The following is a 25288-nucleotide window of genomic DNA, read 5'->3' on the forward strand; positions in this document are numbered from 1 at the left end:
CACAACGTGTTGTACGATACGATATGCATGTAGTTCAGCATTGCAGGGCGTTTTTCCTTCTTCCTTTTGGGGCAATTGTATATTGTAAGACTAGAAAACGCCAACTGTACACATATATCTATCACTTCATACACACGCAACTTCCAGTTGCTCGACACTGTGTGCGGGCTGGGTGGTATGCTAACGCCGTACGCCAGAAGGTCTCAATGCACACACACACACCTCCTCCCACCTTGCTGATCACAGCCTGTCTGTCATGTCGTGTCATATCCAATGCTCACTCTGACCCCACTTGGCCGCTGGTTGATCATCGTGATGCAAGAACTTGCCCGTCTAACTGTAACCCTGGCGCTTCCTCTCCAGCACCTCGAAGAACGGCTGCTGCTCCTTGGCACATTCTCGCCCGTCCTTGTCGCAGCCGGGGAAATTGGCCACTAGATTGCCCTCCTTGTACTGCCCGTCCTGGGCATTCGGGCCCGAGACGTAGGCGTTAAGCAGGTTCTGCGGGACCATGGCGAGCTTGGCGAGAATGGTGCCGTGCCATCTAGAGGGTCGTTAGTTTGATATTCCTCTTCAACAAGTTTTGTCAAGCCAAAATAGAACAGGAAAGAAGAAAAACGTACTGCACAATGTGCTCCAGTGCGTGGCTCTCGGCTTTCTGGAAGTTGTAGCTTCGATAGATGGGGTCGAACCAGCTGTCCAGGAAGAACTTGGCCCACTCGCCGTTGCGCACGACGAAGCTGCTCGGCGCAAGACCCTCCTTGTCCTGCGCAATCACAAAGTCTATCCTGTCGCCCTTCAGGTTGCCGAACGTCTTGATGACGCTGTCGGGCGGCACAACGGGCGCGTTGGTGATCATGTGTTTCTCGAGCTTCGCAGGCGAGAGGAGGTGGGCTTGGAGGTCGATCTCGGGCGCCATGATCAGCGCGCTGCTGTCGAGGTACCAGAAGAACGTGGACCCGGGGTGGAGGGTCATGGCGTGGCGGAGGGCGGGGACGCGGGACCATGTTTGAGGCGCATTGTTGAGGGGGTACTGGGTCGTGGTGGGGAAGTGCGTCAGGTAGCCTTTGGGTGTGTCAGTATCTCTCGGCCACGTCTACCATGTGCATATCTATTCCGGACTTGGTAGGGGACGTACCGTGCTTCTTAGCATAGTCCTCCCTGTTCGCCTTGATCTTCTGCACCCATGCCGGATTTGCCTGCGGGTCGAGTACGGTGACAATGACTACAGGCGCGCCACTCCCAACGGCGACCTTGGGTATGTTGGCCAGAGGTGTGGAGCGGGAACTCCCGCCTATCCCCAGAAGCCAGAGCAGTGTGAGGAAGCCCAGCACGGCGCCGACAATCACTCGGGACCTGCTCCGCAGCAGGTTCTTGAACGCAGGCGGTATGAAGGAGGCGTTCTGGTTGTTCCGCGTGGCGTAGGGCGGGGGCCTCGATGTCTTGCGCGGAGGCATGGCGAAGTGCATGGTGAAGGTGTGGGGCCAGGAGGCCAGGTGTGGACGGTTGGGGACGGGAACGAGGGTCGCAGTGGGAGACGGATCGAGGTTCAAACGAATAGGGCTAGGAAATCATGCTTGAGGCTCGACAGACCAACGTGGAGGAGCAGCGATCGCTTGTCTCAGAACCGCCTAGATGACATGTGTCGCGGGATAGGGACAAATTATACACGCGGTTGCGGAGACTTGGCAGTAGCGGGAGTGAGACCCTTGCTTCGATGCGCTACTAGTGCCCATTCAATACGGTGCTCGCCAGCTGCTGGTATATACGCATGCCGCCCGTCTGCACGCCCTACTCGAGGAGCGCTGCTCAGTTGCTTGTTCACGACGACGTCAATATCACATGATTTCGAGGACTGGTCGTCTTCACCCTCAATGCGTCGAGTCGAGCCTCACCGCGAACCCCTGCCGAGGACGACCGGTGCGCAGGCCACCATCTTCTCTCAGCTTGAAGAATATTCACTTGGTCATGCAAGCACGGTACACTCAGTGGCTTCAGACGGCTGCTCTGTCAGCGCAGTCAGCCTCGTGGCTCTATTTTCTAAAATGCCAAGACTGGAGATGCTCCGTGTCCGTTCCCAAAGTCCTTCACCTTGGCACAGGGCTGGCGGGAGATCACCAAGCGCTCCGCTGGAGCTCTTCGGCGGATAACCGGGTACACAATCTTTCAGAGTCCTCACCTCCAACGTCACACTTCACGCGGTAGTCTCATCGTGGCTCCTCTGCAGCTTAGAAATAGCACATACCCGCTATGACGTCGCAGTACTGTCACCATCCGCTCTCAAAGAACTGCATATATCCACAGCTCCGTCGCATTGTAATCTACAACAAACTCGACATTCAAACTTTGTTCTTGATAATCTGTTCCCGGCCTTCGAACCAAAATCGTCGTCGCATTGCAATCTACAACAAACACGACATACAATCTTGCTTCTTGAAACCCCATTTTTGATCTTCGAAGCAAAACAAGCAACATGGTCAACAAGGTCATTCAATTGTCTTGCGGGTGTAACGAATACCCCTGGGGCCGCTCTGGTCGCGAATCGATTGCAGCAACACTCTGTGAGAAGACGCCAGGCAATGGCTTCAAGCTTGACGAGAGCAAGCCTTACGCTGAAATGTAAGTTCGGAGGCACAGAACTGCATAGCTGAGCACTAACCAGACCAGGTGGATGGGCACATACCCAACATTACCGTCATACGTTCTCGAGACCAAGGAAAACCTCCAAGACGTCCTCGACAAGCACTCAGACGAGCTTATTGGACAGCAAGTCATAAAGAAGTTCGGTCACACAAAGCTACCTTATCTGCCCAAGGTCTTGTCGATAGCAAAGGCATTGCCCCTGCAGCTACACCCAGTACGTGTATCCGCAGATTGAGATTGCTTCATCCCTGACGGCCTCTCCAGAATAAGGACCTCGCTGCAAAGCTACACGCAAAAGACCCCGAACAGTTTACCGATGCCAACCACAAGCCTGAGATCGCACTGGCGCTCGGACCTTTCGAGGCCTTCGTCGGCTTCAAGCCATTGGCGGATATCCAGAAGCTGATGGAGCTCGAGCCTCTTCAAAAGTTCCTTCCAGAGACTAAGAAGCCAGTCTTCGACGACCAGATTCTCAAGCATGTTGTCGAGACTATGCTCAAAGCATCCGAGGAGGACGTGCGCAAGACGAACGACGCCCTTCGGAAGCTCCCCAAAGAGAAATTCGGCACGGCAACCTACATCCCAGAGCTCATCCCCCGTCTTTCGGAGCAGTACGACAAGGCTGACAATGGTACTCTTGTCGCGCTCGCCACTATGAACTACATGCAACTCAACGAGGGCGACAGTATCTACATTCCAGCTGACGGCATTCACGCATACTTATCTGGCAACATCATCGAGTGCATGGCACGATCCGACAATGTTCTCAACACCGGCTTCTGCCCTCGCGCTGATCGCAACAATGTCGACACATTTATCGGCTGTCTGACGTTCAACCCACACGACACCAGCGAAGCACTCCTCAAGCCACGGATGTTCGATGGCAGCAAGAACGGCAACACCCAGATCTACGCACCACCAATGAGCGAGTTCAACATGCTCGTGACTACTCTTGGTGATGGTGAGAGCGACACAGTCCGTGCGATCAACGGCCCCAGCGTCATGATCTTGACCGAGGGCGAGGGTACGCTGAAAGCAGATGGCAAGGAACACAAGTTGAGCGAGGGCTACATCTTCTTCATTGGTCAGGGAACCGAGTTGGAGTTTTCGGCTACTAAGAAGCTGAAGGCATTCACGGCTCATGCCGAGTAAGAGGCGGTTTTGAGGCTGAGTACTGAAGTACGCCCTACGGGCATGACGTTACGACCGATTGGAGGACTTACGACTACTAAAGCTTTCTCCGCACACGGTAGATACGAATGTATACCATTGTAACTTGTTTAAGAGACTGCGCCTATGGCTTTATAGTCTTGTACCCGGTATTGCGGATCCGGCTTTGCCGTCCCCCACATCATCCTTGTTCCCCCGCACTTTGTCCATGCATCCCTATTCTGCATGCCCCTCATCACGGGGCTATAAAACCACGATGGAAGTGCACTTGTTTATGCCCCGGGCAGTGCGTGACCGAACTGATTTGCAGCTCCTCAATCGATTCGTCTCGCACCATCAACACAATAAGTGACTGCGTTTTGACGCTCCAACGCGGAACAAGGCCTTGGCACTTCTGCTTAAAAGCTCTAGAGCAATCACTGTTGAATCTGTTGTTACTCAGCTCTTGTCATGGCTTCAACCTTGCCTAAAAGAGATTCGATGGAGGCGAGTGTCGAAACACCACTCTCTACGAAGCCCTCGAGCCCTCGCCTTGACGCAGCTCAATCCAAGAAGAAGATCAGCCTCACTGCCCTCCCGCCCTTGGTCCGCAATACGATCTACAAGTACGCACTCGATACCGAGCTCGTCAACACCGGCCTACCAAACGTATCTTACACCCACTCTCTCGATAACGCCACGGGACTGTTGAAGTTCAAGGCCTCGAGACCCCCATTTCCTGTGGAGACCGGCTTGTTCTACGTAAACAAGCTGATCAGTAAAGAAGCACTTCACTTCTTCTACTCCTCGAATCTCTTCGCACGCTTTAGCATCGCAACCTCCGATGCCCGACACGCAAAGACAATGCTGGTAGATTCCGGTATCCTGTTCGCTCCGTGTACACCTTCAGCGCTAGATGCCAGCACACTCCATGCTCTCGATATCTCCCTTGTCGAAAAAGAGAGCACCAAGAAGCGAGCGAGTGTCATGTTTCCAGCTCAGTATCTCCCACGTCTGATTAACTTCCTCCGTGAAGCCGGCCAAGTGACAAAGTCATGGGGGGCTACGCGTGCGCTGCACCTCTCCATTCTGAACGCATACGACTTCCCCATTTCAAGACTACAAGGCGACCTCCTAGAAGGCTTCCGTGTCCTCAAGACCTTCTCCTCAGTCACTGTCTCCCCACACCATACTCTCCCTCACTACGCCGCCGGCCTCAGCACATCCATGACGACCAAGTCATTCGAAATCCAGCAATGGCTCAGCACCGTCACCGAGCTCGCCGACCTCTCCGATGCTGCACGAGTCACGACCGAGAACGGCGCTGCGAACTATACACTGAGCGTTGAGTATGCACAGTCTGTCATCATCGCGCTGACATACGGGTTCCTCACATCCGCCGAGCAAATCCACGGGCCGGAGCATGCGGAAGACACATTCAAAGCCATCCAACGTCTCCGATGGCGCGTGGAGCTAGGTCTCGGTATCACGCTGAGCTTGATGCACAAGGAGTTGGATACGCATAAAGACTGGCTCAGAGACACGAGCCTGCCTGCGGAGAAGAGGCGAGAAGCCGCAAAGGACCTGATGCTCGCTGAGTCGAGCATCTCCAAGGCGCTGAGCCTGGCCACCGACTCTCCTTCTCCGGCTTCGAATCCGTGGTATCTCTCCCTTCCCGTCGAACTCATCCCCCCGAACAAGCCAAACTGGTTCTCTGAGCAGGACCGCGCGCAGACGTGGTATGCATTAGGCGTTGTTCACACTTCTCTTGGAGAATACCTCTTTGCGGCCGGTGCGTTTGAGCGAGCGTTAAGCATGTGGGGATCGAGAGAAGGAATGGAGAAAGTCGAGGCAGCATTTGAGAAGGCGAGGATGGGGATCGAGAGCGATAGGGAGGGCATGTTCAAAGGACGTGTTCAGCCTGGAAGCGGACTGAGAGGCGCTGCTAAGATCGCTGCGAGCAAGCTTGAAGAGTGAGTGGTGGCATACTGAGGTTTGGGCATGTAGACATCCTTGGGTATGAATCTAAGTCCACGACAAGGCAACACACCCTGTCGCATTGATAAACTTGAGTCGATGCCATTTCTTCCCTTTGCCTTCTCCAGTACAACACTAAGACTCACATATATCCTCACTTTAGGCTGGCAGCTCATGCAAGCTTCTATCAGCTCCCTGTATACAGCTGCCACTCCCTTGCCCGTCATCTGCTTCTCCCAATACATTCGCTGCTTGCACAGTCGATGACATCCATGTCTTCTCCTTCAACATTCCAGCTCAATTGTTCGAAAAGCTAAGAGTTGAATACACGTCTCTGTGATTGGCTTGAATGTACAAGTGGGGCCACCAGCACGCTAATCTGGGAGGAACTGGACGTTAATGAAACGGTCAACACCCTCACGTTCCCTTCATACAGTGCTTTGGCATGGACGGATCGTTAACCTTCCTTCGCTTGACATGGGAAAAATCAGGCATAGTAGCCGTCTGGATTTTTTTGTGTCGGCTCATATCCTCGGTGACGCCCTTGCCGCCAAATCAGAGGGTAACGATCCGTTCAGGGAGAGCACTGTAAATGTTGCTCTGTATACAATGCGCTGCAGGGCTGTAACGCCCCGAAAAATGTATAGGGCCATTGCTGAGCAGCTTTACGCAGTAGACACCAGTCTCAAGCGTTCTGGCAAGCGAAAGCGAGAGCGAGAACAACGTGAAAAGCAAGATAGCATGTTTCTTCATCGTGTCCACTGAAGACGATCAACAACCGTGTGGTGTAAGCCTTGAAACCGGTGTCCAATTCCAAAGGCCGGTCTTAATAAGTAGAGTTGCATCGACGCGAGGAACCACTCAATTGCGCGAAATCGATGCAAATGACGATATGCTTGGCGCGTCGCATGGTCCAACACCTCCACGGCCCATACTTACGAAATGTTCCCATCTCTTTGCGTGATGTCGGCTAGACGTGTTTTACAGGGGCCGATGCAAAGAGTTTGCATCCATACCTCCACTCAGTCCGCATGATGTGATTCTATGTTACCTTTTGGGCCATTAAGCGGTGTCAGTGGCATGGGCGAACGGTGGGTCTGACGCCTCCCACTATAATAGGGGATGCTTTTATGTACGTACGGTATTCTCTGGTTCACAAGAATGTAAACTCTACGACACCACGTCTCTCAGTTCCACACAGCGACGCAGGAGTGATCGAAGCGTCGATCAGACTGGACTAATGTCAAGGGCAAATATGTCTTTCTATCCTCCAGCCACATCATCAACGCCCGCAAGGTCGAATACTCCCGACCAGTATGATCGAGATTCAACGGGCGACATCGATGGCAAACAACCAGTGAAGGAGACAGCCACCGTTACGAACCTAGCAACAGCTGAGACACAGCTGATGGAAGCAGCGTTGGGAGACTACATTCTGCGCCTTCTGAGAATCAGAAAGGGAAAGAGGACGGATATATATGATCTCGATGCGGTATGTGCCAGCTCGCAGTGGGGAATATCGGTATGGCATACTAACAAGGGCCTAGGTTGCGACGCAATCAAGCATTTGGGATTCTGAGAATGTAGAGGAGCTAAAGAGCCTCCATATACACCCGCAATGGGAAAACTGGTCTGCGTTTGACCCCAGTTTCCGCTGGAGTTGGCGGGAGGAGAATGCAGTACGGCGAAAGGTGGACTGGAAGATCATGGTAACGACCCACCTGCAAGAAAGGTGCTCCGACAGAAACTGACACTCATAGATTTGGGTCTGCATCATGTTTGCGGCTCTGAACATTGATCGTAACAACATCAGTAATGCGGTGTCTGACAACATGCTGGACGACATCAACATCACTCGAAGCGATTATGTCAGTTTCTCTTCCCTGCTAAGGGCAACGTTTCTGACTGCAAATAGAACCTTGGTCAAACCATCTCACGTGTCGGTTTCCTCGTTGCCGAACTACCTTCGCAGTTGATCTCGAAGCGGTCAGTATGCTTGGAGAGACGGTCAATGACACAACTGACATTCACAGTATTGGTCCGGATCTATGGATCCCAATACAGATCTGTATCTTTAGCCTCATATCTGCAATGCAGTTCTTTCTGAAGGGTCGAGCGTCTTTTCTCGCTACCAGATATCTGATCGCTACGTTTCAGGGTGGCTTCATCCCGTGAGTCGCAACGTACGTTTGAGAGGTTTATGCATCAATAGCTGACGTACAAAAGTGAAGTTATTCTTTACCTCAGCTACTTCTACACTGGTAAAAATTTGCCCATTCGATTAGCATGGTTCTGGATGTCCTCTCAGCTGGGTATGTTTTGCAGCACTGCGTTGCTTAGGCGTAGACTTTTTACTGACCCTACTCGCAGTTGATATCGGTGTTGGTTTTGCCGCAGTCGGGTTGGTCTCCATGCGTGGTATTCTAGGCTATGAGGGCTGGCGTTGGTTGTTTTTGATTGAGTGAGTTCCAATCAAGCATAGCTTACACACTACTAACAAAAAACAGAGGAATGTTCACATTCACTGTTGGCCTTGCGTCTTTCTTCCTGATGCCGCAGTGCCCGACAAAAACGAAGAGCTGGTTGTTTCCTAAGGGATACTTCAACGAGAAGGAACAGAAGATCGTTGTAAACTCAGGTAAGCTGCCTCGGCAACAGTACCGATGTACGTGATCTGACTTCGCTGCTCAGTAATCCGAGACGATCCCCATAAAGGTGGTATGTACAACCGACAAGGTCTTTCGGTCCGCCAGATCTGGAAATGCTCCAAGGACTACGATATGTGGCCACTGTATGCATTGGGCCTGTTGTTTGGCATCCCGAAATATCCAGTGTCGCAGTATTTGACACTTTCTTTCCGCGATCTGGGATTCAACGTCATCCAGTCAAACTTGCTGTCGATTCCGTACATCGTCGGCTCCAGTATTACCATGCTTCTGATTACTGCGTTCAGTGAACTGGTCAGCAATCGAAGCTTCGTGTCCATGGCAGAAGACGCTTGGCTGCTGCCCTGTTTCGTAGCTTTAATCGCGCTGAAGGATCCGATCAGTGGCTGGGCTTATTTTGCGATCTCGACTGTTTTGCTATCCTTCCCATAGTAAGCAACGTACGGATGGCTTCGAGATCAAAAAGCTGACCAAAGATAGCACCCACCCCATACAGGTCACCTGGACAAGTCGCAATGCTGGCTCTGTACAAAATCGAACCGTCTCCGCCTCGTAGGATAAATTACGTTCACCAGGTTGATATAGATTCTGCTAACTTATGTTCAGGTTGTACAACATGTTTGTCCAAGTGAGCGGAATGATTGGCGCCAACAGTAAGCTGTTAGGCTCTTCAAAGGCGGATGAACGCTGCTGACAGCTCTCAGTCTACCAACCCACCGATGCGCCACGATACTTCAAAGCCAACAAGGGTCTTCTCGTCGTATGCGTATGGGTGTGTGTAAGTAACTCCCTTTCTGCGCTATGGTAAGTGTTCTTCACAGAGACTAATCACATGCACAGCTTGTTCAATACCCTGGAACTTACTTCTACTACCAATGGAGAAATAAGACGAAGGCTAAGAAGTGGGATGCATTGACTGAAGAGGAGAAAGACAGTTACAGCACAACTACAAAGGATGAGGGGAACAAACGGTAAGTGCTTTGTTCTTTCCACACAAAGCCATTCTGTCTGACAGTGTGACAGCCTTGATTTCCGCTTCGCTACCTAGTCAATGCCCGAGGTTAGCAGGCAGTGCACTGGATGCTGAGATTGCCCCCTTCACATGAGCTTCTCCGGGGGTTGGTGACGTAAGCCTATTAGACACCGTAATGCAGCTTGGTCGGCACTGCAGGGCTACACGTTACAAATTTACTCAAGGGTGTATAAATAAGATTCTCTAGCAATACTAACATGAGAATGAAAAGGACTGAAAATGCGTAACGAATAACATTGTCTGGTGATGCAGCGAGTTGCATGCTTGCAAGCCGACGTCGACGTCAAGTAAGTGGTGCCTAGAATGGCACTCGCACTGACATGGGTGCCGAAAAGCTGCGAAACCGTGGCTTGGTGCGACCTCGTGGTTTTCGCGCCTGGACTGCTTGACAAGCAAGTTTGCACGTTACACTGAGTCCGGTTCACCAACCTTCGCAGCTTCATTCTGTTGTTCCGCTCCTGGATAGGTTCGCTTTCGCATAGTCATGCATACATTCCTGCTATTGTGTCACCAGACTCAAACACTCGCGGTGCTACAACCAGAAACTCAATGGTTCTTTCAGTCTACTCCTGGTCGACCGTGCCATGTGTGCTGAGAGTTCAAAGGGCCGGTAATAGCTCGGGTGGTCGTAGCTGATGCAGAGCGTCGATCGAGGCCTGCATGACACACAACCTCCGTCCACCAAAGTGTTTACTCTACATGCACGTTGCATCTCCAGCCCATAGTCATGCGAGCGTCGCTGATTGTGGAGATTCACTTCTTTTGATTCTGCACGCTCCGGTGATCCGATAGGAGGGGTTTGGCGGCAAAACCTCTATCCGGTGACACAGCATGTTTCCCACAATCACCTCCTGCACGTCTCCAACAGCACCTCTGCAACCGAGGAGGCACAATGGGTTGAATACGTACGCGACTTCATTTAGAGCCTTGTTGACGAGACGGTAGTGGCAGCGGCGCCGTGATCGACAGGCACCATACCCTTTCATTACTAGTCCCCGAGCAAGCGATCCTGCGTTTGGAACCACATCGCTTGACCATCAAGACCGTATTCTCCGTGTTGTGTGTTTCACGCAGATCACGGAGCCTTTCCACCTAGGGCTGTGGGGAGTCCTCCGGAAGGTCGGACGACAGCAACGTTAAATATGGCTAAGTCGAAGTGTTCACGAACCACCATCACACATCGTCGAACACCATGGAAATTCAATACACAGGACTGTCGCATACTCTGCAAACGGCAGCAATTGCTGCTCTGATCTTTGCAGTGTGCACATTGTTGCCGAAGCTCAACTACAGATCGCACTTGGCGAAGCTGCCCGTCTTCGGTGGGTCAGCTAGTGGAGAGAAACAGCGTCAGGCGTATCTCTCCTCCGCGAAGAAGATGTATCTTGATGGATATGAGAAGGTGAGCGCATTCCACGAGCGTATACCGGTGGTGACTGATGAGGCGGCAGTTCAAAGACTCAGTCTACCGCGTTGCATCATCTGACGGAGAAGACAACGTTGTTGTTCCTGTCAGTTTGCTGCCCGAACTACGAAGGCTTCCCGATGATGTTCTCAGCTTCCCTAGAGCTGTTGACAAGGTTAGTGTGTGAAGGCCACACAGCATGTCTTGAGCCTAACAACGACCAGTCCATGGAGACCAAGTACACAAAAGTCGATCCAGACTTTCAGCTTGTGATACACTCTGTGAGATCAGATCTCACTCCTGCTCTTGGTACGTACATAAGCACCATACATACGATCATACACTGACAGCGACAGGTCGCATGAACCATATCATACGGGAAGAGGTCGACACTTGCGTTCAGAAGTATTTGCCGGAATGCAAAGACTGGGCGGAGGTCACCATCTACAAGACCTTGGTCGATGTCGTCGCCCAGGTCTCTGGCCGTGTCTTCGTTGGGTCAGAGCTGTGTGAAGATCCTGAGTACCTTGATTGTGCAGTCAACTACACCATGGACTTGATAGACTCGGTCACTGCTATCAAGAAGTTGCGACCCTGGCTTCGGGCTTTCATGGCGCCACGAACGGCTGAAGTCCGCCGCCTGCGCCAGAGAGAGAAGAGGGCTACCGAATTTCTTTACCCTCTTATTCAAAAGAGGCAGGAAGCTGCGAAGAACGACCCCAACTGGGAGAAGCCGGATGACATGACACAGTGGATATTGGACCGCAGCGCTGGTGATAATATTCCTGTTGAGCAATATGCCAAAGGGCAGCTCGGTTTGATCTTTGCCGCCATTCACACAACCTCACTTACAGCTACGAACATACTGTACACGTTGGCATCAACACCCGAATATATCGACGCTCTGCGGGAGGAGATCCGCAGCGTCGTCGCCGAGCACGATGGGAACATCACCGCAAAAGCACTGCAGCAGATGGAGAAGCTCGACAGCTACATGAAGGAGGTCAATCGGGTCTACACACCAGGCATGAGTAAGTCGCACCCACACCACCTCGGCCTCATCTGTACTAAGCAAATCAGCCTCCTTTAGTCGCCGCGTTCTCAAAGGCATCACCCTCTCCAACGGCCAATACATCCCACCTGGCGTCATGGTCGAAGTGCCCTCGCAAGCCATCTACAACGACTCGAAATTCTACCCAGACAGCGACAGGTTCGACGGCTTCCGCCATTACAAGCTGCGCCGCGGTGGTGGCGCGACGGACCATGCCCGCAATCAGTTCGTCACCACCAACGAGCAGAACCTGGCGTTTGGGTACGGGCGACATGCTTGCCCTGGGCGCTTCTTCGCGGCAAACGAAATCAAGATGATTGTCGCCAAGATGGTTTTGGATTACGACATCAAGATGCCGGAGGGGCGGACGGAGAGATATGCGCAGATTGAGATGGGGAGGAATAGCATGCCGGATCCGACAAAGGTTCTGCTGTTCAAGAAGGTGGCGTCGTAGGATCTCGCGTGTTGGACATGGAATGGGATGGTGAGCAAGCTAGGCGTATCAAAGGTTCATGGTATTCGACACAAGACATGACGATGATTTGACATACCATACTACGTGCTTACAATGTACCGGCTACGATTCACAGTCCAGCATTCCCGTCCCTCTTCTCCCTGCCCGCCAGCAGCTCCGCAATCACAAGTGTGAACAGCATTGCAGTCCCAGATCCACTACATCACCAGCAACCTTTTCTTTTTGCCCAACAACACACTTCTGTACCCCCTCCAAACAACAGTACCAACATACTCTCAAGACGTGATGATCCTCACATCAAGCACGACCCTCTCCTCACTATACCTCCATCCTCCCTCACACGAGAATAACCAGCAACGTCCCCATCCCCACCTCACTCCTCTGGGCCCGACAACCCGACAATACAGGGGGATGCCTGAAGGGAGCAGAAACAAGACCTGCCACAGCGGGTGTAATCTTGATGCAAAAGAAGCCCAGGTGTTCAGAGCAAGCAGCTTGTTATCTCGACTCCGTTCAGGCTAACCCCCTCCCTGTACGCCGCCGTGCCCGCTCAGATGGCCACAGCACAGCACAACCGACCAGCTACCATCCAAACGCAGCAATCGAGTGCAGCTGCAGCGCCTCCCCGCCAGCGTCGCCGGACGTCTTTCTTCGGTCTTTCTGAGCTGAGCGCGGAGAGCGCCGCGCGGGATGTCCAGAGTGCCGTGTGTGTCGGGGCTTGTTGGCTGAGGGAGAGCAGCAGGTCGATTGGGGTGCTAAGGATGGTGCGTGTCGTGATTGTGTGGCATAGGTGAGCGAGTGAGTGATGGAGTGAGTAGAGGAACGCCAAGACGGGTTTCGAGGAGCGGAACGGAAGGAGCGAGATTGGCTTGCCGGATGTGCATTGTGCCGATTCATGGAGGGAGGTCCAGAGGGCTTCAGGTTTGCGTGATGCTAGAAACATGTGACCAAATGTAGCTGTGGTGTGTGATACAAGCACGTAGGCAACGTCAAGGCGAACTGGACTGCACGAGAAATGTATGGTCTGACTGGCATTGCTTCCTAGTGTCCCAATACGGCTCGACTCGCACGAAACAGGTACGACTAGCAAGCTCAGTACGCTCATCTTATGTACATGCGCCTGAGCTACAGCTTCCCGTTACTACATTCAGAGCGCCAGATGAGACGTGGAAACCCCCACAAATATACGAATAACCCCGCAAGCGCCTTCTATTGCGACCAAATCCCAGGATATCTTCATAAGCTCGTGCAGGATGCGATTTCCCTAGCAAGATTGGGGACGGAAGCCAATCAGGGCCAATCCTCCGTCTCGTGTCCACCTCTTGCATATCATTATAAGAGCGGTGTAAGGCTTGATGGAGCGCCAGCTTCCTCCATCTGGCTGCTGAAAAGGAGAGAAGGGGTATGTCAACAAACAAGAGCTACTCCAAATCTAATCTTTGCTGCGTCCGTCGCAGGGAGAGAGGAGGGAAAAAAAAAAGAAAAAAAAAAGAAAAAAAAAAAAGGTATCAAATCAGGTAGGTGGAAGACCTGAAAGCAAAAACACAAAAGCAAGGAACCCAACGTAAATAGTCCACCGGCGTATACGAATTCAAACTCCGGATGTGATGCGGAAAGTGCAAGAATCCCAAGCTCGTCCGAGATATTTGCACAAGAGAGTTCGTGACCGTTACAAACTCATGGTCAGCCATTCCTGCGTCAGGGTCAGTACGTGATCCATCTCGTTGTATGTTGTCAACTCACCCATTCTGCAGGACCAGAAGATTGCAGGCCCTGACCCATGGCACCCATGGGAAGAGCACCCAGGTTCTGACTGGGGAATGGACTGGGAGCCGCGATGGGAGCCTCTTTTCTTCGAAGAGATGTTTTCCCACTCGTGTCATCGGCATCGGCCATGTCCAATTCTTGCGTACCACTCCTGCTCTGAGCGCGGGCTCGTCTCGGCGTCATACTTGGTCCACGAGGTTGGATGGCGCTCACTGGAGTGACGTTTTTCGGCGGACCGGGAGCTATAGGGACTACGCCAGCTGGTTTAGCGTTTGCGGCAGCTGGAGCGAGATTGACGCTAGTGAGCCCACCGCCAGCAGACCCTGTTGAGTTTGGGGACTCCGAGTCTGCTGCTTTCGGTGTTGTTACTGGCGTCATGGCAATGGAGTTCTTGCGGGACGACTTCTTCGAAGCTCGCGATGACGACGGACCCACCGGAGCGTTACCGCTACCGCGATTGCGCTTCTTAATGACATCTGTCTTGAGGGACAGTGGCCGAACCACGCCGTGCAACTTCAAGAACAGCCCACATGCATTGCAGAGTGGGGCGCCCTCGGGGTTGCGGCGCCATAGAGGCGTCGTCTGCGTGAAGCAGTTTGTGCAGGTGGTAGGAGCACCACCCTCTCCTGGTTTTGTGCCGCCCGGGCTCGGAGGGCGAGAGGGCGCGGCAGAGCTGAAGCCCGATTCTGGCGGTGAATTCGGCGACGATTGTGTTCGGCCGTGTATAGCTTGGTGCAATAGTCCCGCAGCATTCGGAGTCGAGCAAGTGCGGGGTATCTTTTGACGACGCGGATCGTTCCCACGGTTTCGAATGTCGCTCACAGAGGCAGCTGATCCATGCGTTCGGCCCAGACTGCTGGGACTCCAGTGATCTTGTGGTGAGTGTATCTCGGTAGGGCCGATTGTAACGGTTTTGCGCGGAGGCCCTGCGGGGTATCGGGCCTGCATGGGGTTGAACTGGTTGGACAGGTTTGTCTCCCACTGGTAGTTCGTGTTGAAGTCAAAAGACCCATCGTCCATGGGCGAAAAGTCCTGCGAGGGCATGTTGCGATCCGCAAATGCGCCGCCTTCGTCGTCTTCGGCGTCGGAGTCGGCACCAAAGGTAAACATGTTCTCGTGGCGTGGCATCTGCATCTCGTGCTGTTGTCGAAAGGGCAGGCTGTTGTTGAGGACCTGGGAGGGGTCGACATGCGCAGAGTGGCCAAACGAGGTGGCCGAGAAGGGCAGGGACGAGCTCGCGCTTGTGACGGGGCTAAAGACCGAGTCTGACCCGGCTCCGTTGGGGTTGAAGACGAACTGAGGCTGGATGGAGGTGGACAAGGTCGAAGGACGGTGGGACCCATACGAGACGCTGGTGCTGTGCTGGGTGCGAATGTCCATGCCATGACGATCAAAGTAGACGTGGTTGTCGTCGTTCATGGGCTGAGGGGTCGAGACGGCGGAAGGAAAGGCAGAGCTGGGGGGCGAGTAGTAGTCTGTCGAGTTGAGGGAAGAGGCCATGGAGTTTTGGTTGAAGATGTTTGGGAAGGAAGCGGCGTGGTTCATCATAGGCGAGCCAACGGGAGAGAAGCCGAAGCTCTGCTGAAAGGGGCCTGCTGAGCTTACGGCGGGGTCCTCGTGCATCTGGAAGGTGTCGATGGAGAAGGGCACCTGGGCCTGGGAGGCGGGGAAGGCGGGAGGCTGCATGGTTTGGTCGAGGGAGTAGTGGTTCAAGTCGGCCTCTGCCTGGGGGTCGGTGGGTATCATGATGCTGTTGGCAGGAGGGAGCTGGGGTGAGGCTTCTGCTCGTCGCTTGGGGGGCTGATAAGGAAGTTAGCCAGAAGAGCGAGGGGCAGGTCGGGGACAAGACGGGGGCAGGACGGGGACAAGACGGGGGCAGGACGGGGACAAGACGGGGGCAGGACGGGGGGACAAGAGGGCGACAGAGATAAGCGACTTACTCGGCGTTCGTCGATGCTGGTCTTGCGAACGTGGCGGGCGACGTAGCCAAACTCATTCTCTCTGTTGATCTGGGGGGGAACTGGTGGAGCAGAGGCGTGGGCGAGGGAGAGGTTGTGGTCGTGGAGCTGATTAGCCTTCCTTATCGGCACCCCGGAGCCTGCATGCAACGGGCCCTCGGCCCCATTCGACGGTTCTGGCGACAAACCTGCAGGGCTGCCGACGGACGAGGGAAATATAAAATCGTCCAGGTTCATCGTGTCTTGAGGCGGCTGTGACGGCTGTGGCTGTGGCTGTGGCTGTGGCTGGGGCTGGGGCTGCGAGTGTGAGTGTGAGTGCGAGTGCGAGTGCGAGTGCGCTTGTGCCTGCGCGTGCGCCTGCTGGTCGGCAGATCGTCTCAGCTGCTGTGCAATGCCACTGGGGGCAGTCCGGGGCAACGGCCTCGAGGTGGGTGGTGGCGGGGAGGTGAATTCATGGCTCTGGGGACTCGAACTGGGACTGTGGAGGCGGGGCGCAGGGTTAGCAGCTGTGTCGGGCAAGACGGACACGGACAGGGGCAGTGGCAGTGGCAGTGGCAGTGGCAGGGGGAAGTGGGTTAGGAGCATGGCGTCTTTCGTACCCTTTGTTGCGCTCGAGCTCTGCGCGGCGCATGTTCAGAGCCATCATGCGCCATGTCAGGTTGGACATGCGCTCTGCGTTGGGCAGCTGTGTCTTGGCGCGTGAGTAGAGCTTCCATATCTGCGTGCCCAGGGGATCGTTCTTCTGCAGCTCCGTGGGCGACTCCGGGCTCACGGCGCTGGCGTCGTTGCCAAAGGCCGGGAAGATGGGCTCCTCGAGGACGCGGCCGGGGGAGGGCGCGGGGCTGCTCTCGCGCAGCTGGTCGAAATCCATGGCGACGGTGGTCGTGGGGAGGGAAGCGCAGAGACACGACAAGAGCACGGCGTGTCTGCGAGCGGCGATGATGTAGTCGCTGGGTCGGCGCGTGCTCTGCTAGGACGGGCGCACCCCACGTAGGCGGTAGGCGGTAGGCGGTAGGCGGTATGCGGTATGCGGTCGGCGGTAGGCGTGTGGCCTGGTGTGGCCTGGGCGTGGGCCACTGGGTTGCGGCTTGCAACCACAGCCGTGCTGCTGCGAGCACAGTCGAGCGTTGAGCGTCACGGGTCAAGCGTAGCAGAAGCGCGCGGGGGCGGGGGCGTGTGTGCAGCGGCGAGCAGCGGCGAGCAGAGGCGTGCAGAGGCGTGCGCAATGCGGGCGTGCGACAGCGTAGGTTGGCTTGGACACGCTCGTCGTTTTGTTCTGGCTCTGCCTCCACGGGGAAGCCCTCGAACAGCAGCACTCGGGCCCGCAGGCGAACGGCGCGAGACCCAATTCACACCCAGCCTGCCGCTGCAGCATGCGACAGACAGCCGGTGGCGCGCCTGGCGGGTCGCTGGCTGTAAAGGCGGGCCTGCCTGGTGAGAAGGGTAGTGGAGACTACGAAACCCCCCACTTGGTCCTCTGCACCCTCTGCATCCTCTGCACCCTACCCTCTGCACCCTACCCTCTGCACCCTCTGCACCCTCTGCACCCTCTGCACCCTCTGCACCCTCTGCACCCTACCCTCTGCACCCTCTGCACCCTACCCTCTGCACCCTCTGCACCCTCTGCACCCTACCCTCTGCACCCTCTGCACCCTCTGCACCCTCTGCACCCTCTGCACCCTCTGCACCCTCTGCACCCTCTGCACCCTCTCAGAGTGGGCTGCTGCAGGCAGGAGGAATGCTTGGACGCCTGTCTGTCCCTCCATGTTCACGTACAGTGCGCTTGGAGAGCATCCCTGTCAGGAGGCGCACACGAGTCCCGTACCGTGCAGGATGGAAATTTGGAAACCTAGAGCCCTATGTAGACAGCCTCTCTAGCGAGGCGTTCACTCCCATCCAACTAGGAAACTTACTCGGCCGCGTCCAGCTCAACGTCAGGCAACCTTGCACGCCAGAGCTGTATCGTCACGCCAGAGCTGTATCCTCGCGCCAGAGCCGTACCTCTCCCAAACCTTGCCTCCAAGACCTTGCCTCCAAGACCTTGCCTCCAAGACCTTGCCTCCAAGACCTTGCCTCCAAACCTTGCCTCCAAAACCTTGCCTCCAAAAGCTTGCCTCCAAAACACACTGCAGTGACTGCACAGTGCACACGCTCCAAAGCACACTGCCCAGCAAAGGGCCCCTGCCGTCTGTCTGCGCCGCTCCTTCCTCCAATGCAGATCCTCGGACGTCACTCTCTGCAACCAGCGCCAATGTCCTCCCACTGGCTCCTCTACGTCCTCTAGTCCTGCATGGCGACCGATCCACCGCCAACCCCCGGCTCGAGCTCACGGCAAGACTGCATTTGCCGACACCCCACATACCTCCTCTGATTGGCTGCTGTCCACTACAAGCCTTCCTTGTCGCTCTCGCTAACGCCGTAGTGCGAGGCTAACTCCGTCTGCTAGCTCTCCGTCATCCCAACTCTGCTGTCTGCCACTGGTTGCGCGCCCACAATGGGCCGACAACGGCCACTCTCTGAGTCGAGTTCGAACGTCGAGACGGACCGCCGACTGCTTTCCCAGCACCACCTTACCCTCCCCGTACCGCTGCTCACAGCTCGAATCATGTCTCGAAACGGCCCAAGAGCCAGCCTCTCCACGCCCGTTTCCACTTCATCCACTGCGAGGTACCGGTACCCGAATCGGAAGCAGCCCTCTCAGCCTCTCGCCTACATCGCGGAACCCTCGTTGCGTCACCGCACTCCCCTTCCTTCCTTCCTTCCTTCCTACTTTACCCGACATGTCACCCACCTCAGGGTCCTCGATGAGGCTCCACTGCTCGACAGCTCCACCATCGGCTGTGCCCATGGCGTGCGGCACGTTTCAAGCAGCGCCCAGAGCCTCTAGTCTATCCCAACCGCGCTTCTGGACGTCCGACGACGTTCCTGGCTGCCTGACAGTTGGGAAGCGTTTTCATGGCGAGTCACTTGTCCTGCATCTTCGGGACACGCTTGCTCTAGAAAAGGGCCGTTTGGTGTCTGCACACGCGGCGATCACGCCCTGGATCTTCTAGAAGACGATTCTGCATCCTCACTCCATTTGGCTACCGGAGCTCGAAATGTCCTCGAACCCATGGACCCACTCTTCTCCGTCCTCCGCATGGTACTGGTAGCGTAGATGACGCGGAATGTGGAGGGTACCCTCCACTCAGGGTCGCAGAAGCCAACCGAATCGAGCACTGGATGCAACAGTAACTCCACTCGTCGCTGGGAGGCTCCATGTGGCCTCATCGTCTTCAACGTACTAGGTAGTAGTCTTCGAGCACGCCTCGGGACACTGTACCGCAGCACTGGATGGTGGGGCACACACGATGCCATGTGCTCCATCGCTATCTCTGAACCTACCCAACACAAACACTTGCTGATTGCATTACGGCACCAGCGACACCACTGCGTCTCACATCAAAGTCTCAGGTTGCAGGTAGGTCGCCTGGGACCATGCGCGCGCCACCATCCACGCCCTCATGGGAGACTTTCCTAATCATGCCGAGACAGCCGAAGTACAGCCCTGAGTGGTGGACAATGGCTGCTGCAAACCCAGTGGCTACCATGGCGATCTACCGTCCTATACGTGCTCCAGGTACTGACCAGGTTGACGGACTAGGTACTGATGAACCAGGTACTGATGAACCTATTGATGAACCAGGTACTGATGAACCTGCTGATGGACCAGGTACTGATGGACCAGGTACTGATGAACCTACTGATGGACCAGGTACAGCTTCATCACAGCACCGCACGATCTAGGTGCCCTGTCATTCAGAGTACGACTCATTCACGGCCCGTTCAACATTCGTGTTCGGCGTCGCGCCTCCGCTAGACTACGTCTGCTCTGCGCCATTCACATGTGACAATCACCCGTACTCAACAAAGTGCAAACCCTCTCTACAGTGTTCATTTCCACGTGGATACTATGCCGCTTCGACTTACCACCTACTTAGGTCTTGCACATATGCACAAGCAGGGCTCAGTGGAGAGGGAGAGCTGCGCGACCCCCACAACGCTTGCTGTCTTGGGAACGGTGGATCTAGGTGCTTCCCTGGTATGGCAGGCCTGTCAAGCCACTTGCCTCTGACTTGCTCCCTGTTAACCTACTTGCATCTGACATGCTGGTGCAGGCCTGTTAACCTACTTGCATCTGACATGCTGGTGCAGGCCTGTTAAGCCACCTGCATCTGACTTGCATGGCGGAGCAGGGGTGCGGAGCCCAGATCAACCGACACAGTCCGCTAATTTCAGGCCTAGCCGGTCTACTAAGAAGGAACAACACCGAGTTCTATTGCTTGCAAATTTCGCCCTTTCTCGCGTTCAACACATCGGTCTTCTGCATTGCAATCTCCGTGCTCACAGCCAGGTTTCCCCCGGAACACCGGAAATGCAAGCCGAAAGAAAGAAATTCCGGAGAAGTGTATCCAAACGTCCGGATTGGGCGTCTTGAGTCCTGCAGAGTGCTTAGCGCCGACACCGCTGTTAATACTCCGGTGCAGGCTCCTGTCAGCCAGTCACACGAGCCACAGAAAGCAAGCATGCATCCGATCCCTGGAGTGTACGCGGGATGTACGCGGGATGGGGTGGGGGTCAGATACACAGGTACGTGATACGATTTGGAGTCGTCTGCGGATGGTGGTCAGAATCACGCTCGATTGCGCACGCGACGCTGCGATCAACATCTGGGCGAGTGGACGAGTACGAACGTGGACGGGCTAGCCGCGGGCAGCGGGACGAACAAGGCTCGTGTGCCTTCCTGGGCTGACGTGGAGGATCGTGTGCGTGGTTTCCCATTTAGATTCTGGACAACGTTGTTGGGCAGCCTCGGTCAGCTTCTTCGATGGCGACCAACGCTTTGGGTGGTTGATCCGGGCGGTGGTGCGGCGCTATCACGAGCACGAGTCGGCCTATGCCGTGTTGAGATGCGAGGCTCCCGTGTTGTGTGCGCATAGCCTCAGCGCCTGAACGCAATCTCGGCGACAGACCGAGCAAACGGAGCAGGTGGCTTCGACTCGCCGGCGTAGGCAGCGTCTGGTCGATTCAAAAGGCCGAGCATGGATACCGCCTGAACCCTTCGAGTGGTTCAGACGGTTCTTCATAGCTCCCCTCAGATTTCAGAGGTCGAGGTGGAAGACGAGGTCCAAGTGGCAAGGCCCTGGCTTGGCGTTCGTGGTGGCTTCAACAATCGACAGCGGAGCGGAAAGGACAAGCGGAGACTGAATCGATCGTATGCGGTACTCTACCTCAGAGGGCGGATTTCGTGGAGCACGCTTCCACTTTATAGGCCTCTTGCCTGGCGGAGAACGGTGAGACCATATTGGCTATCATGGCGCAATGATAGCGACATTGCTTAGCGGACCTCACAGTGCTCATGTCCCCCTTACGGAATGAAGACGGGCACACCAATGACAGGAGCCTGCGTGACTATCTGCGAGCGTTTGGGCCATTCTCTCGTCGTGTCCTTCCTATCGTGGAGTAAAGTGAAACCTATCTTATCTTGGTAGGTGCGCGCACGCGAGCGCGACGCGCTGCAGCTGGATAACATGGAGATGCCTCGCCAATGAGACGCCTCTGGGGAAGGACGCCTGCCTGATAAGATGGCTGCCGACAAGGCTCCTGGCCCTTGGTTTTGCTTTGCCTTGCTACTTCGCACGCATTCGGCTCTGCCGGACTGCACAGCATCCATAGTCAACACGGCTCGTATTCAACATTACTTAGATGGCCGCCGGCGAGCACAGAGATGGTTTGTTTGGTTCGAGGATGCCAGGGCAGAGACGTGCTGGTCATTGCTTCACACCCTCACAGGTGCTCAACGGAGCCAGGCACGTGCAGGTACAGCTAGTGAAGACGGTTCTTGGGTGCCTCCCTTCTTCGACAGTCGACCGTTGCGACCTTGGAGATGCAGCCCCCACCTCGGCAACAACAGCTGGGTTTGTGCCAGCCGTCGGCTCTCCTGTCTTCTCCCTGGCCCACCCAGCTCCAGTGTCTGGTCCAACACTTGCACAGTCCACCGTCATCCAGGCTGGCCGTCACACCCGCCATCTGCCTCCCGCATGTATGAGGGCGTAGTGACGCAGATACGGTATCTCGGGTATCGTGGGAATCGTGGGAATCGTGGGTAGGGTCCGAGGGACGGCCATCTCCCTCTCGAATCTTAGATGTTGCAGCAGGTTCCTCGTCTCCCTTCACTTGTCCTGCTCACGAGCGCCGTCCTTGCCTTCGACGTCCTTGCCTTCGCCGTCCTTGCCTTCGCTGTCCTTGCCTTCGCCATCCTTGCCTTCGCCGCCCTTGACAGTCTCTTCGCCCAGTACTTTGCTTGCTGCCATGAACCTGCACGTCCACCATTAGCCCAGCCGTTCCATTAGCGGATTGCACAACACGCAAGTGCACCACTCACATCGCGCCCGAGTATCCTCCCAGCGCGCGCATGTCTTGCGCCTGGCCTGCTGTCATGCGCATCAGACTCTCGAGGTCCGCCATGTTCGCCGTCAATTGCGCAAGCTGGGCCTGGAGGTGCGAGAGCTGGCGGGGCTTCTGCGAAGGTACGCTGCTGATGCGTGAGGTGCTGGGTCTGGAGCCGTGCGACATTGTGGATTGGCTCGTAGTTCGTCCCGGTCGATAGAGGCTATTGCAGCGTTGCGGCACTCCCCTGCGTGCTGTTCTGAAGGTGCGTGCAGTTGTTTGTTGTCGAAAGCAGGACTGCGGCGAGCGCGACGAGATTCCCGCGGCGAACAAGCCTTGGCGAACGGAGACTTTTCTTCTCTCTCACACCACTTCACCTAATTCGTCCACAACAGCCCATCGAACCTTTCCTACCTCTCCCACATCCCTGCACGAGAGTACGCACAACATGGCTACCCCTCAGGCCCAAGCCGTTCGAAGGTGGATCCTGACCGGCGCGGTCGCTGCCATCACCGTCACCGGAACGATTTATGGCGCTGGCTTGAAGAGCGATCGAGAGGTCATAGCGGTACGTCACAACCCAGTTCACGCGTCGTTTCCTTCGGCACCAGGCACCATGTCCTACATTAACCTTGCAGCACCTCTGCCCTTCAGGCCTGTGACTAATAGCTTCAAGGAACGAAAACGCTACCAACAAGCCTCACCCGAGGAAATCATCTCGCAGCTCCAAATCGCACGCGACAACCTCGTGATGAAGAAGAAGGAGATGGAGAGGAAGATTGCTGGCTTTCACGAGAAGCAGAGGCAGGCCAAGGAGTTGGAGCAGCAGCAGCAACAGGAGCGAGAGCAGCGAGAGGAGCAGGAGCGGGAGGAGCAACAGAAGCGGCTGAAGCAGCTACAACGGCCGAGATGAAGAGGACACTTTGCGACATGACTGTACCCTGTTGGCCGCCGACAAGACACATACAACCCAGATGATGGCCGCGGCCTCTGGCAAACACAACAGAAATCCGGTCCGAGTCTGAACGCATCAGAACTGCGGCTCTGGTGGGTTGGCTTGCTGGAAACAACGGGATACCTTGTCTGAGGTTTGGTTTACTTGGTTTGCTTGAGGTCACTGATCGTTGCACAACCCTGTGTTCACCTCGAAGCCCTCCACGAGTACCAAAGCATCGCTGGCCCAATGTGTTCTACACAAACCATACCTGAAGCTGGACGAACAACAAAGCCAATCTCTGATTCACATCTGGTTTTCCGAATACGGAGGCTCGATGGCCGACTTCCGAGTGGGCGTGTTTGCAACATTGACAGCTGGGCAGTCGAGTTGCCCCTTTCCAGGTACAACAACATCAACGCCGAGATTCGACCATCTCAGCACGAATCGCGTCTCAAGGACTCGCAACTGAACCTCATTCGTGCGCTGCGACACACGGCCCCTTATAGTCCCGAGCGCGAATTACCGGAAACGAACGCGTAGCGTCTTATCTGCCTTATCTCTACTCCGCGCAGAGGCATCATCATCGATGAATAGACTTCCAGTTGCCCCTTCACCACCAAACTTGGCCCGCCGTAAACCGCTCGAACCGCGGCTAAAAACGCATCGTTTTGCAGTGCAGCTCAGTTCACTGAAAACCATCATAGTACGGGGTGCGTCGAACTGTATGGTGCTAGCATATTGTTAGGACCCCAACGCAGGCTTGTATTGGCTGCATGTGTACACATCCAATCTTCACTTGATAGCTCAAGTCACAGGACGGTCGCGGCTGTGACCTTCCCAGTCTCAAACAGAACTGCAGGTGACACGCTGAGGCATCTTTTCCATATCCACCTTGGGTTGATCTTCCATGAGGAAACATGTATGCGCATGTAGAAACCCATATGCGTACAAAACATACCTTTTAAAATCACAAAGGAAACGCCCACACGGTCTGATCTTGCTCGTACTCTCTCAAATTTTTTTTTTTTTCCTTTTTTTTTTTCACCCATCACCCTCCTTGCTCCAGAGCTTCCATTCCCATCACCCCCCCCCCCCCCCTCTCTCTCTCTGTTCGACAAGAGAAGCAACACAATCCCTCTCCAAGCAACATCTCAAACTCCAGCCCACTCGACCCCAGGGGCGCTTCGATACGTGGCGTGGATCCCATGGGTGCAGCATCGACGACGCAGCATCGTCAGAGCAGGTGTGGCGTTGTGGGGAGAGGAATAGCACTTTGGATCTGGAGGGAGTGGTGCATGTCGCGCATCTGATGTTGTGGTTGGTGTAGAGGCTGTTCGGGGGGTTCTTGGCTTGGAGGTTAATCCCATGTCTGCTTTGCTTTGCTTTGCTTTGATTTGCTTTGCTTTGCTTTGATTTGCTTTGCTTTGCTTTGCTTTGCTTTGCTTTGCTTTGCTTTGCTTTGCTTTGCTTTGCTTTGATTTGCTTTGCTTTGCTTTGATTTGCTTTGCTTTGCTTTGCTTTGCTTTGCTTTGCTTTGATTTGCTTTGCTTTGCTTTGCTTTGCTTTGATTTGATAGCAGAAGCTGGGTTGAAAGCCATCTTCTACCCACCCCGCTCGTGCGCAAGACACGTACATCAGCCAGCCAGCCAGCCAGCCAGCGCTCCTACAACGCAAAGCACAAGACTCATCTCATCCAGAGTCGGTCCTGGGAAGTCCTGCACAATTGCGACTCCAATCCCCTACCGTTCTCACGCTAGCACATTCGTTTTGGACCTCTGGACCTACGGGCTCGCACGGC

General features: G+C 55.0%; 8 protein-coding genes across 8 annotated transcripts, besides 13 other annotated features; 5 read left to right on the forward strand and 3 right to left on the reverse strand.

Moving 5' to 3' along the window:
• Positions 1-333: 333 nt before the first annotated feature.
• On the reverse strand, positions 334-1469 carry EKO05_0006469 (putative alpha-1,6-mannosyltransferase mnn11; the record flags this gene model as incomplete). Its single annotated transcript, XM_038940474.1, has 3 exons — positions 334-544; positions 624-1065; positions 1139-1469. 3 exons carry the CDS (start codon positions 1467-1469, stop codon positions 334-336), a joined length of 984 nt encoding a protein of 327 aa, XP_038797962.1.
• Positions 1470-2473: 1004 nt separating this feature from the next.
• On the forward strand, positions 2474-3795 carry EKO05_0006470 (Mannose-6-phosphate isomerase; the record flags this gene model as incomplete). The annotated part of the gene is made up of 3 exons (XM_038940514.1): positions 2474-2619; positions 2668-2857; positions 2908-3795. The coding sequence occupies 3 exons, from the start codon at positions 2474-2476 to the stop codon at positions 3793-3795; spliced, it is 1224 nt and encodes a 407-aa protein (XP_038797963.1).
• Positions 3796-4293: 498 nt separating this feature from the next.
• Positions 4294-5769, forward strand: EKO05_0006471 (uncharacterized protein; the record flags this gene model as incomplete). The annotated part of the gene is made up of 1 exon (XM_038946126.2): positions 4294-5769. The coding sequence occupies one exon, from the start codon at positions 4294-4296 to the stop codon at positions 5767-5769; it is 1476 nt and encodes a 491-aa protein (XP_038797964.2).
• A 1255-nt stretch (positions 5770-7024) lies between these two features.
• EKO05_0006472 (uncharacterized protein) lies at positions 7025-9483 on the forward strand (the record flags this gene model as incomplete). The annotated part of the gene is made up of 14 exons (XM_038940371.1): positions 7025-7261; positions 7317-7478; positions 7530-7637; positions 7685-7755; positions 7803-7940; positions 7996-8081; positions 8140-8230; positions 8277-8407; positions 8461-8866; positions 8916-8987; positions 9042-9088; positions 9140-9213; positions 9276-9406; positions 9459-9483. The coding sequence occupies 14 exons, from the start codon at positions 7025-7027 to the stop codon at positions 9481-9483; spliced, it is 1779 nt and encodes a 592-aa protein (XP_038797965.1).
• Positions 9484-10660: 1177 nt separating this feature from the next.
• EKO05_0006473 (uncharacterized protein) lies at positions 10661-12378 on the forward strand (the record flags this gene model as incomplete). The annotated part of the gene is made up of 5 exons (XM_038940350.1): positions 10661-10870; positions 10920-11048; positions 11098-11182; positions 11230-11904; positions 11954-12378. The coding sequence occupies 5 exons, from the start codon at positions 10661-10663 to the stop codon at positions 12376-12378; spliced, it is 1524 nt and encodes a 507-aa protein (XP_038797966.1).
• An 811-nt stretch (positions 12379-13189) lies between these two features.
• Positions 13190-13219: a tandem repeat.
• A 650-nt stretch (positions 13220-13869) lies between these two features.
• Positions 13870-13903: a tandem repeat.
• Positions 13904-14068: 165 nt separating this feature from the next.
• On the reverse strand, positions 14069-16995 carry EKO05_0006474 (Sodium- and chloride-dependent GABA transporter 1; the record flags this gene model as incomplete). Its single annotated transcript, XM_038940359.1, has 4 exons — positions 14069-14092; positions 14143-15966; positions 16107-16602; positions 16724-16995. 4 exons carry the CDS (start codon positions 16993-16995, stop codon positions 14069-14071), a joined length of 2616 nt encoding a protein of 871 aa, XP_038797967.1.
• Positions 16384-16424: a tandem repeat.
• Positions 16425-16480: a tandem repeat.
• Positions 16660-16688: a tandem repeat.
• A 119-nt stretch (positions 16996-17114) lies between the features above and the next one.
• Positions 17115-17170: a tandem repeat.
• A 132-nt stretch (positions 17171-17302) lies between these two features.
• Positions 17303-17346: a tandem repeat.
• A 252-nt stretch (positions 17347-17598) lies between these two features.
• Positions 17599-17835: a tandem repeat.
• A 1034-nt stretch (positions 17836-18869) lies between these two features.
• Positions 18870-18892: a tandem repeat.
• A 3444-nt stretch (positions 18893-22336) lies between these two features.
• Positions 22337-22739, reverse strand: EKO05_0006475 (uncharacterized protein; the record flags this gene model as incomplete). The annotated part of the gene is made up of 2 exons (XM_038940333.1): positions 22337-22481; positions 22549-22739. The coding sequence occupies 2 exons, from the start codon at positions 22737-22739 to the stop codon at positions 22337-22339; spliced, it is 336 nt and encodes a 111-aa protein (XP_038797969.1).
• Positions 22740-23001: 262 nt separating this feature from the next.
• EKO05_0006476 (uncharacterized protein) lies at positions 23002-23466 on the forward strand (the record flags this gene model as incomplete). The annotated part of the gene is made up of 1 exon (XM_038946128.1): positions 23002-23466. One exon carries the CDS (start codon positions 23002-23004, stop codon positions 23464-23466), a length of 465 nt encoding a protein of 154 aa, XP_038797970.1.
• Positions 23348-23449: a tandem repeat.
• A 1040-nt stretch (positions 23467-24506) lies between the features above and the next one.
• Positions 24507-24532: a tandem repeat.
• Positions 24533-24860: 328 nt separating this feature from the next.
• Positions 24861-25062: a tandem repeat.
• Positions 25063-25125: 63 nt separating this feature from the next.
• Positions 25126-25149: a tandem repeat.
• Positions 25150-25288: the final 139 nt, after the last annotated feature.

The sequence above is a fragment of the Ascochyta rabiei genome, chromosome 10, assembly GCF_004011695.2.
Source record: "Ascochyta rabiei chromosome 10, complete sequence".
NCBI classification, from domain to species: Eukaryota; Fungi; Ascomycota; class Dothideomycetes; order Pleosporales; family Didymellaceae; genus Ascochyta; species Ascochyta rabiei.